This window comes from Fistularia commersonii, chromosome 1 (genome assembly GCF_037954325.1).
Source record: "Fistularia commersonii isolate RoL2024-O1a breed Wild chromosome 1, RoL_Fcom_v1.0, whole genome shotgun sequence".
Classification (NCBI taxonomy): Eukaryota; Metazoa; Chordata; class Actinopteri; order Syngnathiformes; family Fistulariidae; genus Fistularia; species Fistularia commersonii.
Genome location: NC_141284.1, coordinates 27,399,867 through 27,414,907, shown reverse-complemented (window position 1 = coordinate 27,414,907; position 15,041 = coordinate 27,399,867). Strand labels below are relative to the sequence as shown.

At 41.4% G+C, this 15,041-nt stretch overlaps 1 protein-coding gene and 1 long non-coding RNA gene across 2 annotated transcripts; one reads left to right on the top strand and one right to left on the bottom strand.

Moving 5' to 3' along the window:
• The first annotated feature begins 325 nt into the window (after positions 1–325).
• Positions 326–14,405, top strand: LOC147238040 (uncharacterized). Its single transcript, XR_015107016.1, has 5 exons — positions 326–733; positions 845–951; positions 7,766–7,929; positions 10,960–11,050; positions 14,299–14,405. It is a non-coding gene; the product is annotated as an uncharacterized LOC147238040 (long non-coding RNA).
• LOC147238041 (prostamide/prostaglandin F synthase-like) lies at positions 1,410–12,795 on the bottom strand. The gene is made up of 9 exons (XM_086157805.1): positions 12,575–12,795; positions 12,311–12,404; positions 12,048–12,101; positions 11,392–11,437; positions 11,159–11,286; positions 10,945–11,059; positions 7,392–7,514; positions 1,783–1,920; positions 1,410–1,712 (listed from the first exon to the last, which is right to left on the bottom strand). Exons 1-9 carry the CDS (start codon positions 12,660–12,662, stop codon positions 1,578–1,580), a joined length of 921 nt encoding a protein of 306 aa, XP_086013931.1. The 5' UTR covers positions 12,663–12,795; the 3' UTR covers positions 1,410–1,577.
• Positions 14,406–15,041: the final 636 nt, after the last annotated feature.

Genomic DNA, 15,041 nt, shown 5'->3' with positions numbered 1-15,041 from the left:
CCTTTGCCAGAATCATCCGTCTTCTCTGTACATCGCTGGAGGAGGACATCGTAATACCATACGGTTTGCAAGGAACATCAAATCCCGAGACTCCATTAAGGGAAACAAAACAACCTCCGCACAAATATTAGGCCCGACACTGAAGAGCCACCACTTCGGAACGGGACTCCACGGTCCACTTACGCCTGAAGGACAAGGGTCGCTCCTTTGAGGACTGCAATTCTGGCCTGAGAAGACGAACGCTGCACTTCCGTTGAAGCGAATTCACTGATAAGAGTTGAATTTGTCCAAATTTTAAACTCCCGTTCATGTTGTGAAAGAGAAGATCATTTGAAGATCATACTGTCGCAACGTACCATCTAAAGATTAACCGTACCCACAGCACTTCTGGGTAAAAGGTGTACCATGATCTGGATTACCCAATGCTACTTTTCCTCAAGTCCAACGGGTCGATCCAGTTGTCCTATCAATGATTAGCCGGTCCGTCCTCGGCCTCTCCTGCTGTCAAAGGAGGATCTGTGTGAGGAGCACAGTGACGTAAGATCCAGGTTGAATACCTAGACTGTGTCTCTTCCCGAAGGGGCCTCTTGGACCAACCCTGAAACCATAAGTATCCATCATTTTTGTCGTTTTTTTGGGCCGTGTTTTCCGTCGAGCCTCCCAACTGACAGCCGTGTTCTCGAGTCCGTCCATCTCCTCGTCCAGAACGTGAGGCATGAACTAGATCTTACAGGTACTGCCCATGTTTCCTTGCGTCCATTATTTCCAGAGGGACTCCTCTGTATATTCTAGAGCAACGACCGTATGTGTTTAATATGGTTGACATGGAATGGGATTTTTGCAGGTGGAAATCAGCAGGGGCAAAGCAGGGAGCGAAGAACGGAGCGTGGAAAAAGAAAAAAAGAAGAAGACGAAGACGAGGACTCGGGTGCAGAGTGTGAAGATGGAGAGGTAAGAGGTAACTCGTACAACAAGCCTGGTGAGGCGGCAGGAGTGAATCCTATAGGAGCAAATGGGCAAGAAAAATAAAAGAGGCCTGGGTTCACAAAAAAGATGCTTAAAATAATCAAAAAAAAAATGTCCTGAGACAAAATTCTGACTTTATAATAACAACCAGGATTGCATTTCTTTGATTAAACGAACAATTTTAACCCTTGTGTTGTCTTGCGGGTCAAAAGCGACCCACTACCATGTTCAGCTGTAGAAAAAACACCTTAACCTATTTTTTTCCAACTTGAAATCTTATGACTTTTCCTAAAGAGACCCCTTAATTAGAAAAAGTGATATATTTTTTTTTTGTTTATGTTTCCATGTGGGCTGTACATCACTAGGGTACAAAGATTGTCTTATGGGTCATTTTTGACCCGTAGGAAAAAGGGAGTAAACACAATGTTAAGATCGCGCGAGGGTTAACCTATCAAAAGCTATTTTAATGACATAATTCTCCAACCATTTGTTCTCCAACAACACAAGTATTTTCTCTTCAACATCTCGCCGGACGGAAAGGATCCGGTATTTTTTCCACCCCGTCTTGAAATCTGTAGTTTCTCGATCGCGAATCAGTTGTGATTATAATCTTAGCCGTCGGCGGACGAGCTCGTTCTTCGCAGCGCCGACAGAATTTCCCCCGGCGGCGGTCGGTCTACGGGCGTCTGGCAGCCGTGGGAGAACAGAACCCTCCCGCGTTCATCCAGCACAAAGTCGCCCCCCAGCTGAAAAACAAAGAGGTCGCGTCATCGAATCGGTGTTTTTCTACTAACTCTTAAACCTCTTTGGTTTTACCTGAAACATGTCATCTTGAATCGACGCGAGTCCTCTTGGAAACTGGAAGTTGTCGGCCACGTACTCGGCGTAAAGCATCATGTTGCCAAAGTTTAACACCCGACTCAGGGAGGCTGCTAACCCGAAGGCCGAGTACATCTGCGAATATCCAGCGGGAGAGTTAGATTATGTTAGATTTTTTTTTTTTTTTTTTGGGACACAAAATGCAGTTTAGCATCTAACCAGCCGTTCCAAAAAAAAGCAGGAGATGCATCACTAATAAATACAGTAAACACTTGTTTTTCGCGGGGGTTACGTTCCAAAAAGACCCCGTGATAGGCAAAATCCGTGAAGTAGAAACCTTTATTTTTTTTTTTTTTTTATTATTATACAATTAAATACTCTATTATACATTGAAAAGAAAGAACAAACCATTTTACAGGCTCAATCATTTGTTTCACAAATAAAAGTATTGTACTTTAGAAATGTTTTTTTTCAACAAATAACTTCTGTACTGCACTGTCAAATAATAATTTTAATCATCAATGTGAACAGAAGGCTACAAATTGCGGAGATTAGCGCCGCCCACCGCGCCCCGAGTAATTGGATTAAACGGGAGAAAATTAAAAATGATTATGAAAAAAATTGCGGACAGTTTCAACCCTTTTTGCTTCTTTATTAAAACTTATCGCTGCTGTCGCCCTTATGTTTTCTTCTTCCTTCTTTTATGGAACGAACGGAAGATTCATTAATTCCGTAATGCCGACCTGCAGCCGCATAGCTTTTAGCTTCCCTTAGCATGTCCAGAAGTTTAACTTTATCTGCCATAGATAGCATCTTCCGCTGCCTTTTGTCGCTCCAGAGCGTTTTGTCAACATTATGGGTTTTAGAGAAACTCGAAATTGCGAGAGAATTTGCACGTATGTCATGTAAATTTGGCAAGCTGTTTTACGCATGTGTACATATTAAACAGTTCAAATCCTCAGTTTCTTAATTCTCCCACTGTGTGTTTAGCATGTACAGTAAACCCTTGTTTTTCGCAGGGGTCACGTTCCAAAAAGAACCCGTGATAGGCAAAATCCGTGAAGTAGAAACTTTTATTTTTCTTTTTTTTACAATTATTATACAATTAAATACTCTATTATACATCACTGTTGTCGCCCTTATGTTTTTTTCTTCCTTCTTTTATGGAAAGAACGGAAGATTCATTAATTCCGTAATGCCGACCTACAGCCGCATAGCTTTTAGCTTCCCTTAGCATGTCCAGAAGTTTAACTTTATTAAAGCGTTTGTCATTAAAGTGTTTTGTCAACATGGTGGGTTTTAGAGAAACTCGAAATCGCGAGAGAATTTGCACGTACGTCATGTAAATTCGTCAAGCTGTTTTACGTACGTGTACATATTAAACTGCAACGTTATTGACGCGCAGGTAGAGAAGAAGTGACTGTTTAGCCAATCAGAATGCAGAACACGATGCGCAATGCAAATCCGTGAAGTAGCGAAACCGCGTTATAGCGAGGGATCACTGTATACCATCATTTTCGGAGGATAAGCCGCTACTTTTTTCCGTGCTTTGAACAACAATATGGCTATTTTATGGATTTTGGGGGGCTAACAAGCTTCTCGCCGCCAAAACATTTAGCCTCGTCGCATCGGACGCATGAAACGTCCGTGAAACGCCGAGGCCGTTTAATTCCGACACCGAAGAAGACGATTTTATCGCGCGGGAGGAAAACCAAGATGGCGATCAGCTGGAGCAGGACAACGGATGGATTTAACTTGCGTTATTTATTATTCCTCTTTTTCATCAGCTGTGTTACGTTACTGTTAAACTGGAAAAAAAAAAAGCATTTCCAGTACATCTTTGTGGATGTTACCGTAAAAAAAAGGAAGTAAAAAATGTTTTTGTGTAAATATCTCATGTTACAACGTGGACACTTGTCGCTTAAAAAACATGTTTGGCCTTTATATGTACACATATTTGTTTACTTGATTTTAGCCGCTGCGGCTCATATTCAATAGTCTAATTCCATTATCTATTCATTTTTCTATTTTTCAAATTCTTTTTGTCACTGTCACTCCATTCTCACCCTGCTTATCCAATTTTTCCCTTGTTTTTGTTGTTTTTTTTCCTTCTATTGTGACTTGTTTCTTCTGTTTATATATTTCTCTTCTATATAATATTTATATTCATATTTATTAATACAGTTATTGCTGCTGTGACAATGTATTTGACACCCTTGCTGTCTTTTTGTGCACTCTATCTATTTATTTGGGGATGTCTTTCGCTATCTTCTAACTTTCTCTCTATTTAAATTATATTAATTGTTATTTATTGATAAGTGTTACGATGCTGTGACAAAATAATTTCTATTGGGATCGATAAAGTATTTCTTTATCGTCTCCCTGTAGCTTTTGAAAATAATGTAATTTAATCAAAACGCATTTTGTTTTAGTTTGTTCGTTTTTAAAATTAAATTTTTAATTCGAAGATTATGGCGATCTTGTAATATCTTAATAAAACGTGTTCAAATATTTTTGCCGCTCTTAATAAACAACTGCACGTGGCAGTAAAAGGATGACAGCATTTTTGTTTTGCTGCCGGTGGATAATTTAAGTTTCATAAATACAAGAAGAACTCAAATAGACATTGAGTATTTTTCTTAAAAGTAAACTTCAACCAAACATCTTTTTTTCCAGAGTTCAAAATTTTTTGTATTTTTATTGTCACAGTTGAGAAACATGTTTCCCTGTACGTTTGGATACGTAGCATAAAGGCAAAAAAAATAAAAAATTACACTGCTCAGAAAAATGAATGCAACACTAAAATAACACATCCTAGACCTGAATGAATGAAATATTCTTATTAAATACTTTGTTCTTTACATAGTTGAACGTGCTGCCAACAAAACTTGGAGTTAATTTACGTTGTTTAAGTGTTCCCTTTTTTTTTTTTTTTTTTTTTTTTTGAGCTGTATATGATGTTATATGTCGTGTTAATTCGTTTTAAATTTAATTTCAAAAGGGTTGCGTGGCTCCCGGTGTTTTCTTTACTGTGGAGAAACGGCTAAAATGGCTCTATGAGTGGTAAAAGTTCTTCTTATCTTATCTTATTATACAGAGGGATGTGTGCATTAAATGTTGTCGACTTTAGACGGGAACTAACTACTAATTTACATGGAGAAATGTGATCATCTCACCACCGTCTCCTCCACCTTTCTTTTCCTTCTGGTTCCTTCTAGTCTTGAAAAAAAAAGGTGTACAAGACAGTGGTAAGATGTTTTGGAGAGAAGGTCAGAGATGGTTGGGTCATGTAGCGCAGTGTTTCCCAACCACAGAGATCATCAGGTGCCGTGGAAAAATGCCCACTTTCACCTGATTGGTCCAAAAATTACTTATCCAACGCAAATAATGTGTCTTCCTATGTCTATGTGGGCAGCGTGTCCATTCCATGGCAACGGGTAGTGAATGAACCTGTGCATCTGTGTATCAGAGGGATTAGCGACGCTTTGCGTGATACATTTTTAAAATAAAAAGTACTTGTATCTGCGTAAACAAACAGGCAGCGTTGTTGAAAACTACCAAGACGAGTGAGAAAGCAGTGAAAGCTGCTATAAAGTTGCTGAACTCGTCTCTAAATCCAAACAGCAAAACATTAATACTACCTGCCGGCAAAATCATTGGAGAAGAAATGCTCGGCTCTGGCGTTGATAAAGAAATAGCCAGTTCGCTCAAATAATACCATTTTCAGACATATTGATGACATGTCTTCAGATATTGGAAAAAGTGTTCTGGAAAAGTTGCACATCAGTGGGAAATTTGCATTGCAACTTGACGAATCTACAGATATTAGATATATTAGATTTCTCACTAAGTAAATTGAGACCACGGTTTCATTCTAATTCGTTAAAAAATGTTTTTTGACATATTTATTTGGTGGTACTGTGTGATTTTTCTATGTAAAATATGTGCCGTGGCTCAAAAAAGGTCTGGAAACACTGATGTAGTAAATATATTGGTAGAAGGACGCTGGAATTGGAAGTCTAGAGGACGACCAAGGAGAAGATGGATGGATATGAAGGTGGTTGGTTTGAGAGAGGAGGATCCAAAGAATAGGGTTCAATGGAGAAGGTGGATTGCCTGTGGAGCCCGAAGAAGAAGAAGAAGAAGAAGAAGAAGAAGAAGAAGAAGAAGAAGAAGAAGAAGAAGAAGAAGAAGAAGAAGAAGAAGAAGAAGAAAGAGGGAAGAAGAAGAGGAAGAGGGAAGAAGAAGAAGAAGAAGAGGGAAGAAGAAGGAAGAAGAAGAAAAGGAGGAAGAAGAAGTGGAAGAGGGAAGAAGAAGAAGAAGGAGAAGAAGAAGTGGAAGAGGGAAGAAGAAGAAGAAGTGGAAGAAGAAGAAGGAGAAGAAGAAGTGGAAGAGGGAAGAAGAAGGAAGAAGAAGAGGAAGAAGGAGAAGAAGAAGGAGAAGAAGAAGAAGTGGAAGAGGGAAGAAGAAGAAGTGGAAGAGGGAAGAAGAAGGAGAAGAAGAAGAAGTGGAAGAAGAAGAAGGAGAAGAAGAAGTGGAAGAGGGAAGAAGAAGAAGAAGAAGAAGAAGAAGAAGAAGAAGAAGAAGAAGAAAGAGGGAAGAAGAAGAGGAAGAGGGAAGAAGAAGAAGAAGAAGAGGGAAGAAGAAGGAAGAAGAAGAAAAGGAGGAAGAAGAAGTGGAAGAGGGAAGAAGAAGAAGAAGGAGAAGAAGAAGTGGAAGAGGGAAGAAGAAGAAGAAGTGGAAGAAGAAGAAGGAGAAGAAGAAGTGGAAGAGGGAAGAAGAAGGAAGAAGAAGAGGAAGAAGGAGAAGAAGAAGAAGTGGAAGAGGGAAGAAGAAGAAGTGGAAGAGGGAAGAAGAAGGAGAAGAAGAAGAAGTGGAAGAAGAAGAAGGAGAAGGAGAAGAAGAAGAAGTGGAAGAAGAAGAAGGAGAAGAAGAAGTGGAAGAGGGAAGAAGAAGAAGAAGAAGAAGAAGAAGAAGAAGAAGAAGAAGAAGTGGAAGAAGAAGAAGAAGAAGAAGAAGAAGTGGAAGAAGAAGAAGGAGAAGAAGAAGAAGTGGAAGAAGAAGGAGAAGAAGAAGAAGTGGAAGAGGGAAGAAGAAGAAGAAGAAGAAGTGGAAGAAGGAAGAAGAGGAGGAAGAAGAAGTGGAAGAGGGAAGAAGAAGAAGAAGAAGAGGGAAGAAGAAGAAAAGGAGGAAGAAGAAGTGGAAGAGGGAAGAAGAAGAAAAGGAGGAAGAAGAAGTGGAAGAAGGAAGAAGAGGAGGAAGAAGAAGTGGAAGAGGGAAGAAGAGGAGGAAGAAGAAGTGGAAGAAGAAAAAGAAGAAGAAGTGGAAGAAGAAGAAGAAGAAGAAGGAGAAGAAGAAGTGGAAGAAGAAGGAGAAGAAGAAGAAGTGGAAGAAGAAGAAGAAGAAGAAGAAGAAGAAGTGGAAGAAGAAGGAGAAGAAGAAGAAGTGGAAGAGGGAAGAAGAAGAAGAATTGAAACTGACATCAAATTGTACAACACTAATACAGACAGTCGTCAACTCAGGTTATTGTGCGTTCAGTCCGATAGCAAAGTGCCAGTTGAGTTCAGCCTTCGATCCGAATGATCGGTGAGAGTTTGACCCCTGACCTTCCGATGTGGATCCAGGAGCATGTGGAAGGGGCAGCCGGTCTCCTCCAGCCAGTGCAGAGCTCCTTCTCGACAGCCGAACGACACCACCAGCACCTCCAGGGAGTGGGCGTCCAGAGACGCCTGCCGAACAAAACGCAACGTCAAAAAAAATTCAAAAAAATAAGTGAAATAACGGAATAAAACCATTTTTGGGAAAAAAAAAAAAAAAGGGCATTTTCGTCCAGATGTTTTCAGAAAAATAAAAGGGAACGCTAAAATAACACATCCTAGATCTGAATGAATGAAATAATTTTTTTGATTTATATATATTTACATATATTTTAGTACTCTTGCTCATCTTCTCTCTGCTTTATTTTTTCGTTTTCCTCCAGGAACGACGCGGGACGTTGACGCCGATGACCTCTTCTGATACTTTACTCGACATCCTTGTAATAATTATCTTACAAAACCCACGATATCTAACACATTGGATAATATTTCCTCAACCTCTTTACATATGAAGCCGTCCCGCACATGGACGTGTATATCAATTCACGTGAGTGTGAACATATGTTTATTTTTGTTTATTTTTGTTTCGTTGTCTATTCTCACACTTGCTGTTTTGTTTTTTTTTTGTTTGTTTTTTTTCTCAATTCTTATCCTTGTTGTTGTTGTTGTTCACTGCTGTCTATTTGTGGATGTCTTTCGCTATCTTCTAATTGTCTCTGTATTTATATTTATATTCATATTTATTGCTGATCCCTATAGGGGAAATTCTTTTGTCATTCTTTATCTCATCTTATCTTATCTTATCTTATCTTAGGGGTGGTTCTTTGTGGAGTTTGCATGTTCTCCCCGTGTCTGCATGGGTTTCTTCCGGGTTTTTCCTCCCGCAGTCCAAAATCATGTAAGGGGTTCATTGGGAAAAATGGGTAAAATTGGTCCGAATGAATGAGTGAATGTTTGTTTGTCAATATTTGAGTGATGAGCAGTCCAGGGTGAACCGCAGAAGATGGATGGATGGAAATCATCTTATCTTAAAGCTGTTGAGATGAAGAGATGAAGATGCTAAGGTTCTCTAAAGGGGTTCTATGAGATAGAAGACTTCTTCTTCTCCTTTGGGCTTTTCCCTTCAGGGTCTCCAACCTTCTCCATCTAACCCGACTCTCTGGATCCTCCTCTCTCGCACCAACTACCTTCAGATCCTCTCTCATGACGTCCATCAATCTTCTCTTTGGTGGTCGGGAACCATATCTGGCGTTTGGCTCCCAGACAATTTTGACTTGAACACAAAAAAAATCAGTTCGGATCTGATATTTCTTCATAATTCTGTCTCGTTTTAATGCGAACAAAAATTCGTTTTGAAGATAAATTTCACGGTTTCACCCGTCGGTCGGGTCGGGAACCGATGGCTTCCAAATGCCGGGTCATTATAAAGGTGTAGAAATTAATTTCATCAGATAACCGACTAGTTTATCCGATGGCGAAAAGAAAAAAAAAGAGGATGATTATCGTGGACGGAGGATTTTGGCATTTGGATCTGCGGTATGTCTAACACGCAATGATAAAAACTGCATCGATGAAACGGTCAAAAACAAATCCATGCGCCACCGGAGGTCACATTAAAAGTAAGAAATATCTAATTTACTATACGTTAAAAATACTATATGGCTCTCGATGAAATATATTTCGAAATATTTGTCTTTTATGGCTCAGAAAGGTTCCTGACCCCTGATCTAGACCTCCGATTCCAGCGTCCGTCTACCAATATATTCACTTCATGACCCAACCACCTCTGACCTTCTCTCCAAAACATCTACCATCTGCCGTCCCTCTGATGGACTCATTCCTGATCCTCTCCACCCTGGAACCTCCACATCTTCATCTCTGCGACCTCCAACCAATGTATCTTCATCTAACCACTGTCTTGAACACCTCAGAAATGAGTCCAGCACATGTTAGATGGTTTGGAGATGAGGTAGGACGTGTCCAGAGGACAACCTCTACCAATATTTTGGTAGAGGTTGGAACTGCCAGGCAGGAAGTCTGGAAACCAGCTGAAGAAGAAGGTTATGGATGGAGTGAAGGTGGACATGAAGTTAGTCGGTGGGGGAGTCGTAGATACAGAGAATAGTAAGAAGAAGCTTTAATACGAAGCTTCTGTTTTCTCCTCATCTTCTCACCTTTTGCCTCTTTGTCCGATTCCTCCGATATTTTTGCTTCACGTACAATTCAGTGTGTGTTGTTTTACATCGGACAAATCCATGACACGGATGATGAGCAGCTGAGCAAGATTATAAACCGGGGAATATTTTAGATGGATGGATGGAAGGGTCATAAACTTGTCATCTGTAATGTTGGCTTCTTCTTGCGGCCAGGAGTGAGAATGCACACATTTTCAGTTTAGCTACATTCATTTTCTTCAACTTCAGGTACTGCATTTTGCGGCCCATAAAAAGTCGGTCCTAATTTAACAACGGGATTACGTCCACACTCGTAATACCGTACTACAGTTATGGCCAAAAGTTTTGAGAATGACACAACCATGGAAACATCTAGCAAACACCTAAAAACCCAGAAGGAACAGACTTTTGGAAAGTGTCATTCTCAAAACTTCTGGCCGTGACTGTACATTGTACTGTTCGGTATTTGCATATCTATCGTCCATTTCTACCATGCTATTTTCCCTTTTTTTTTCCTTTTAATGTTTACATTTGTATGACTACAGGCCAATTCTAATTGCATACCGTAAATACCCACTTAAAATTCGGCCCGTAATTTAAAATTATCGCAAAGTTGTAACTCGGAGTCGTCGTTAAGCGAGGACGCAATATCGACAAACGGGTCTATTTCCATCTATAAGGCGCACTGCGTTATAAGGCGCACGATAAAACATACGGTATTTAAAGCCAAACAAACCAGTCAGTTTAGACGAACTTGATTCATCCGGCTTCAGAAACACTTTGGTCTTCTTATCGTTCATCTGCTCTTCCTCCACTTCCGTCCCATTGTTGAATTCATGTTGAATTGCTGCTCTGTTCCCATCATCCACTGCGGGACTGATAGCCTTGAGTTTGAACTCCGCTTCGTTAGCATGTTTCTTAACAGGTGTCGTTTTTGGGGGTCCTCACACACACAAATGTACAGTAATATTCCGTTGAAGCGCAGAACGTAGCGCTATTGCTAAAAGTTGCAGAGGTAAACGTACCACCTGCTGTTCTCTGATTGGTTTATCGTTAGCGGTGATGGTGGACACCTGACGGTAGCGTGAGGTCGGGACAACGTCGTATTCCGGCATGACATGGGTAGTTATCGAACATTGACTAACCGCTTTGCAACCCAGATTCAACCAAAGACCGACTTCAATTGGACGTTCTGGTGCTAAAATATTTGGACAGATGTTTTTTAGCGCAGTGGACCTTAAAAAGTTGGTTGGAGGTCAGTAAGCACAAGATGCATGAAGGGATGGGCGGGAAAATGTAAGGATTTTAAGTGTCTTTTAGTGCGAAAAATACGATAAATCAGATAATCCTTCTGAGCAGGTGTTTTATGTTGGTTTTTTTTTTTTTACCTTGTTTTTCTCCAGATCTTTGAGATGGAGGCGGCAGAGCAGACAGGAGAACTGGCGGATCAGCACCAGCAGGAGCTTCTTTCCTCTCCCGAGATACTTCTGCAAGGTCACCGCTCTGCAACACACACCGACACTGTAACACACTGAGATGGAGTGTTTTCGCAGATTATATGAGCTTAGATTTAGAATCTTAGAGGCACTTTTATCCGCTCACTCTCCCGTTCTGGCATCGATGAGAGGGACGTCGGGCGAAACCTCCTTTGACTGATTGTCGGCATCCAGGATTTCAGAGCTCAGTTGCAACTCGTCGTCCAGACGCTGCAGAAAGCCGTCCCACCGATCCTGCATGTGTGTGTGTGTGTGTGTGTGTGTGTGTTCCACTCAGTTAAGCACGAATGGAAAATCCCGTCTTCCGCGCACGTTAATTCGAAAATCATGACATTTTACCTGCAGCTGTTGAAACGCCTGCACGGCTGCCTGCAGCTGAGCATCCCTGCAGATTTTTTTAAAAAAATCTCAAGTTAACCAGGTGGGATGAGCTATATTTTTGATTTTCAAAAAAAGAGGAAACTCTTAAATGATACTCGAAGTTAACTAGAAGATGCCTTAAAACTTTTCTGTTTGCATACAAAATTCAGAAATACAACATAACAATATTTCTTTATGGCCAAAGACACAAATTATTACTTATTCAATGTGTTTTATCATCAAATATAAAACAAAATTCTTTGTTACAAGTCTCAACATGAAATATATTAAAAAAAATCAATTTAAATTAAAATCTCTGTTGTGAAATAATGATAGGAACAATACTTATTTTTAGGTTTTCCGGGGAAAAATTTGATTAAAAATTAACATATAATATATAACTAATAAAACACTTTTTTTTTTTTTTTTAAATACATCTTCTTGTGTTTTCAATTTAACTTTAAATTATGAATCAGCAGATGTTCGGTCACCTTATTGCAAAAAGGGTCTTTTTTATTGGCAAAATGCCTGGAGAATAGAAACATTTATTGATTCATGTTGGTGATCAGCACCGGATAAGTATTTATGAATAAAAATAAAAAAAAGTCTGCAGTTAGAATTGCGTTGTTTCTCACTGGTTATATTTCTCCAGTAGCTCGTCCACATCCCGTTTCCTCTTGACGGACAGGCTGTGGAGTTGAATGCAAAAAAAAATAATATTAAATATTATAAAAAAATAAAAAAAACTGTTATAGAAGCAAATCTCCGCATATCTAAGAAGGCAAAGACAAGCGTAGCATGATTTTGAATTGAAAAAAAATATGCAAATTAAGAATTCATTTATTCTATTTGGTAAAATCTCTCCGGGTGGCGGCATTTTCACACGACGCCTCCGAACCTTTTGTACAAAGCCGCCGCCGCATCAATCAAACCCAGAAGCGACTCTTTCTGCTCGATGCGGATTTTCTCCCGGATGAATTCCTGCAGGGAGCCTGCGGGATCAAGCGTAGCATGTTAGCATGTTAGCATGTAGCACTCTGCCCCGGATTTCACTCTGCGGCTAATAATTGACGGGTCTGCTGCCGCCAAGGCCGTAAATCTCCCGCCGGCCGCAGAACACGGCGTCTCCGTTTATTTTTAACATGCACGGGACGCCGCTTACCTTCCTTGCTCTGCTTCTCTGCGAGGTCCAGCAGGGCTTCGCCTCTGAGAAGGAAATCCGTTAGCGCTCTCAGGCAGGTGGCCGCCATTGACGGTACTCCTTCGGCCGATCGCTCTTTGAGCGCAGAGTCTCAGTAGTTGAACGCGGTATCTTATCAGGACAGCGCTGCTGCCAAGCGAACAGCCCCCACACTTTCTGCGAGTTCACGCCAGGCCGGGCTTAAAGGGGAACTCCATCCTTTTCACACGGGATCACCGGTCAGCCATTAGAAGTGCCGTATTTATGTGTTTTGGTTTGTTTTTTTTCCTTAAGTATATTAGACTGGTGCAGGACATGTATGCTCGCTGTGAGACAGTGGTGAGGTGTGCTGTAGGTGTAACAGAGAAGTTCCAAGTGGAGGTGGGGCTTCATCAAGGATCAGCTCTGAGCCCCTTCTTGTTTGCAGTGGTGGTGGACAGGCTGACAGATGACAGAGGTTAGACAGGAATCTCCAAGATGTTTGCAGATGACATTGTGATCTGTAGTGAGAACAGACAACAGGTTGAGGAAACTCTTGAGAGGTGGAGGTATGTGCTGGAAGGGAGAGGAATGAAGGTTCGTGGCAGCAAGACAGAATAGATGTATGTGATTGAGGGGAACCCGGTTGGAACGGTGAGGCTACAGGTGATCAAGAAGTTGGAGGATTTCAGGTACTTGTGGTCAACAGTCCAGAGTGTAGGAGAGTGTGGAAAAGAGGTGAAGAGACGGGTTCAAGCAGGTTGGAATGGGTGGAGGAAAGTGTCAGGGGTACGAAGAGATAAAAGACTATCAGCCAGAAAGAAAGGAATGATGGACATGACAGTGGTGAGACCAGCGGTGCTGTATGATCTACAAACACTGACAATGACCAAGAGACTGGAGGTTGCAGAGATGAAGATGTTGAGGTTCCAGGATGGAGAGGATCAGGAATGAGTCCATCAGAGACGCCACATGTTAGATGTTTTGGATACTCTGGAGTACTGGGTCATGGACAGAGGAGGGAGAGTGAATATGTTGGTAGGGGGATGCTGGAATTGGAGGACCAAAGAGAAGATTGATGGATATTAAGGTGGTTGGTGTGAGAGAAGAGGATCCAGAGAATAGGGTTAAATGGAGAAGGTTGATTCGCTGTGGCGACCCCTGAGGGGAAAAGCCCAAATAGGAAGAAGAGATAAGGAGTTTGGAGTGGAGTTATTCCTCTCTATCTTCTTCTTCTGGCTGCTCCCTTCAGGGGTCGTCACATCCAATCATCTTCCTCCATCTAACCCAGAGGCGTCAAGCATACAGCCCGTGGAATAAATCTACAATTTGACAAACTACTTACAGTTCCCATATTGTCTGCTAGGGTTGCGCTGTTTCAGTCAGTGTTAGCAACATAACCCAACACTGTGTGACTCAGAACTTCCAGCAGATGGCGGCAATGTGGCTTCCGGGTCTGTAAATATTGTTAGAAACATACCAGCTTTACCGTCGGACCCGACACCCTCATCGGCAAGATGTCGTTGTCAAAAAAGAGAAAGTGGACATGTATGCTCGGTGTGAATGCAGCGAGTTTCAGTGCCGCTATGAGACTCACATAGTGTTGTTGAAATTGCACTTACTTTTCTTCATGACTCTCAGGTTGTTTGTCATGTTCGTAAAGGATTTTTTTTATTTACTCATTCTCCTTTACATGTCGTCTCCCCCTTCTTATATCCCTTCACCAGCTCCCAGTAGCTCCCGGTAGCCTACCGGGCAGTGAACAGGACATACCCGTCCCCTCCGATCCGCCACCTCTGGGCGACCGTCCACCCCATCGCTCAGAGCCCCCGGCCTCCTCGACGGTGGAACGAACTCCCGAAAAAGGTCAGAACAGCTGAAAACATACCTCTTCATACCTCTTCCCCAAGTACTACCCTACTCATCGCACTTAGCCCCCAACACCCCGAAGACAAAAAAAAAGCAAAAAAGAAAAAAAACTAAATGAATGTATGTATGTATATGATTTTCTGAGATGGATATTTGGTTGAGTGGTCACTTCTGACGTCCGATAACTGGTACTTCGGATCTTCGGGGGCTGAATTGCACTTTTTGTAAGTCGCTTTGGATAAAAGCGTCTGCCGAATGACTGGAACGTAATATAATGTAATGTAATGTAACGTGTCCAAACCATCTCAGTGGTTCCTGATCTCCTCCACCCTCCTCGCTCCCAAAGAGAACCTCAACATCCACCTTTCTCTGGTCCGTTGACCCCAAGTACTTCAAATCTCCCAAAGTCAACTTCTTTATCTCCACAACCTGGAACTTCACCGTTCCACTCGATTCCTACTCTATCTTGCTGAGGCGAACCTCATTCTCCTCGGCGGGGCGTAAAAAAAAAAAACACTGCAAGGTCGACCAAGGAGAAGGAAAATTGTAATCGATGAAAAAATTACAAGGCTGACTTTGCATGTCTTTTAAACCGCTAATA

What these genes read in the sequence shown, in the direction of transcription:
- LOC147238041 (XM_086157805.1), bottom strand. Translation starts at nt 12,662, where the DNA reads ATGGCGGCCACCTGCCTGAGAGCGCTAACGGATTTCCTTCTCAGAGGC. An exon ending in GCGGCGGCTTTGTACAAAAG is followed by an intron (nt 12,102 to 12,310) that starts GTTCGGAGGCGT and finishes TCAACTCCACAG; the next exon opens with CCTGTCCGTCAAGAGGAAAC. An exon ending in TCCTGGATCCACATCGGAAG is followed by an intron (nt 1,921 to 7,391) that starts GTCAGGGGTCAA and finishes GGATATTCGCAG; the next exon opens with ATGTACTCGGCCTTCGGGTT.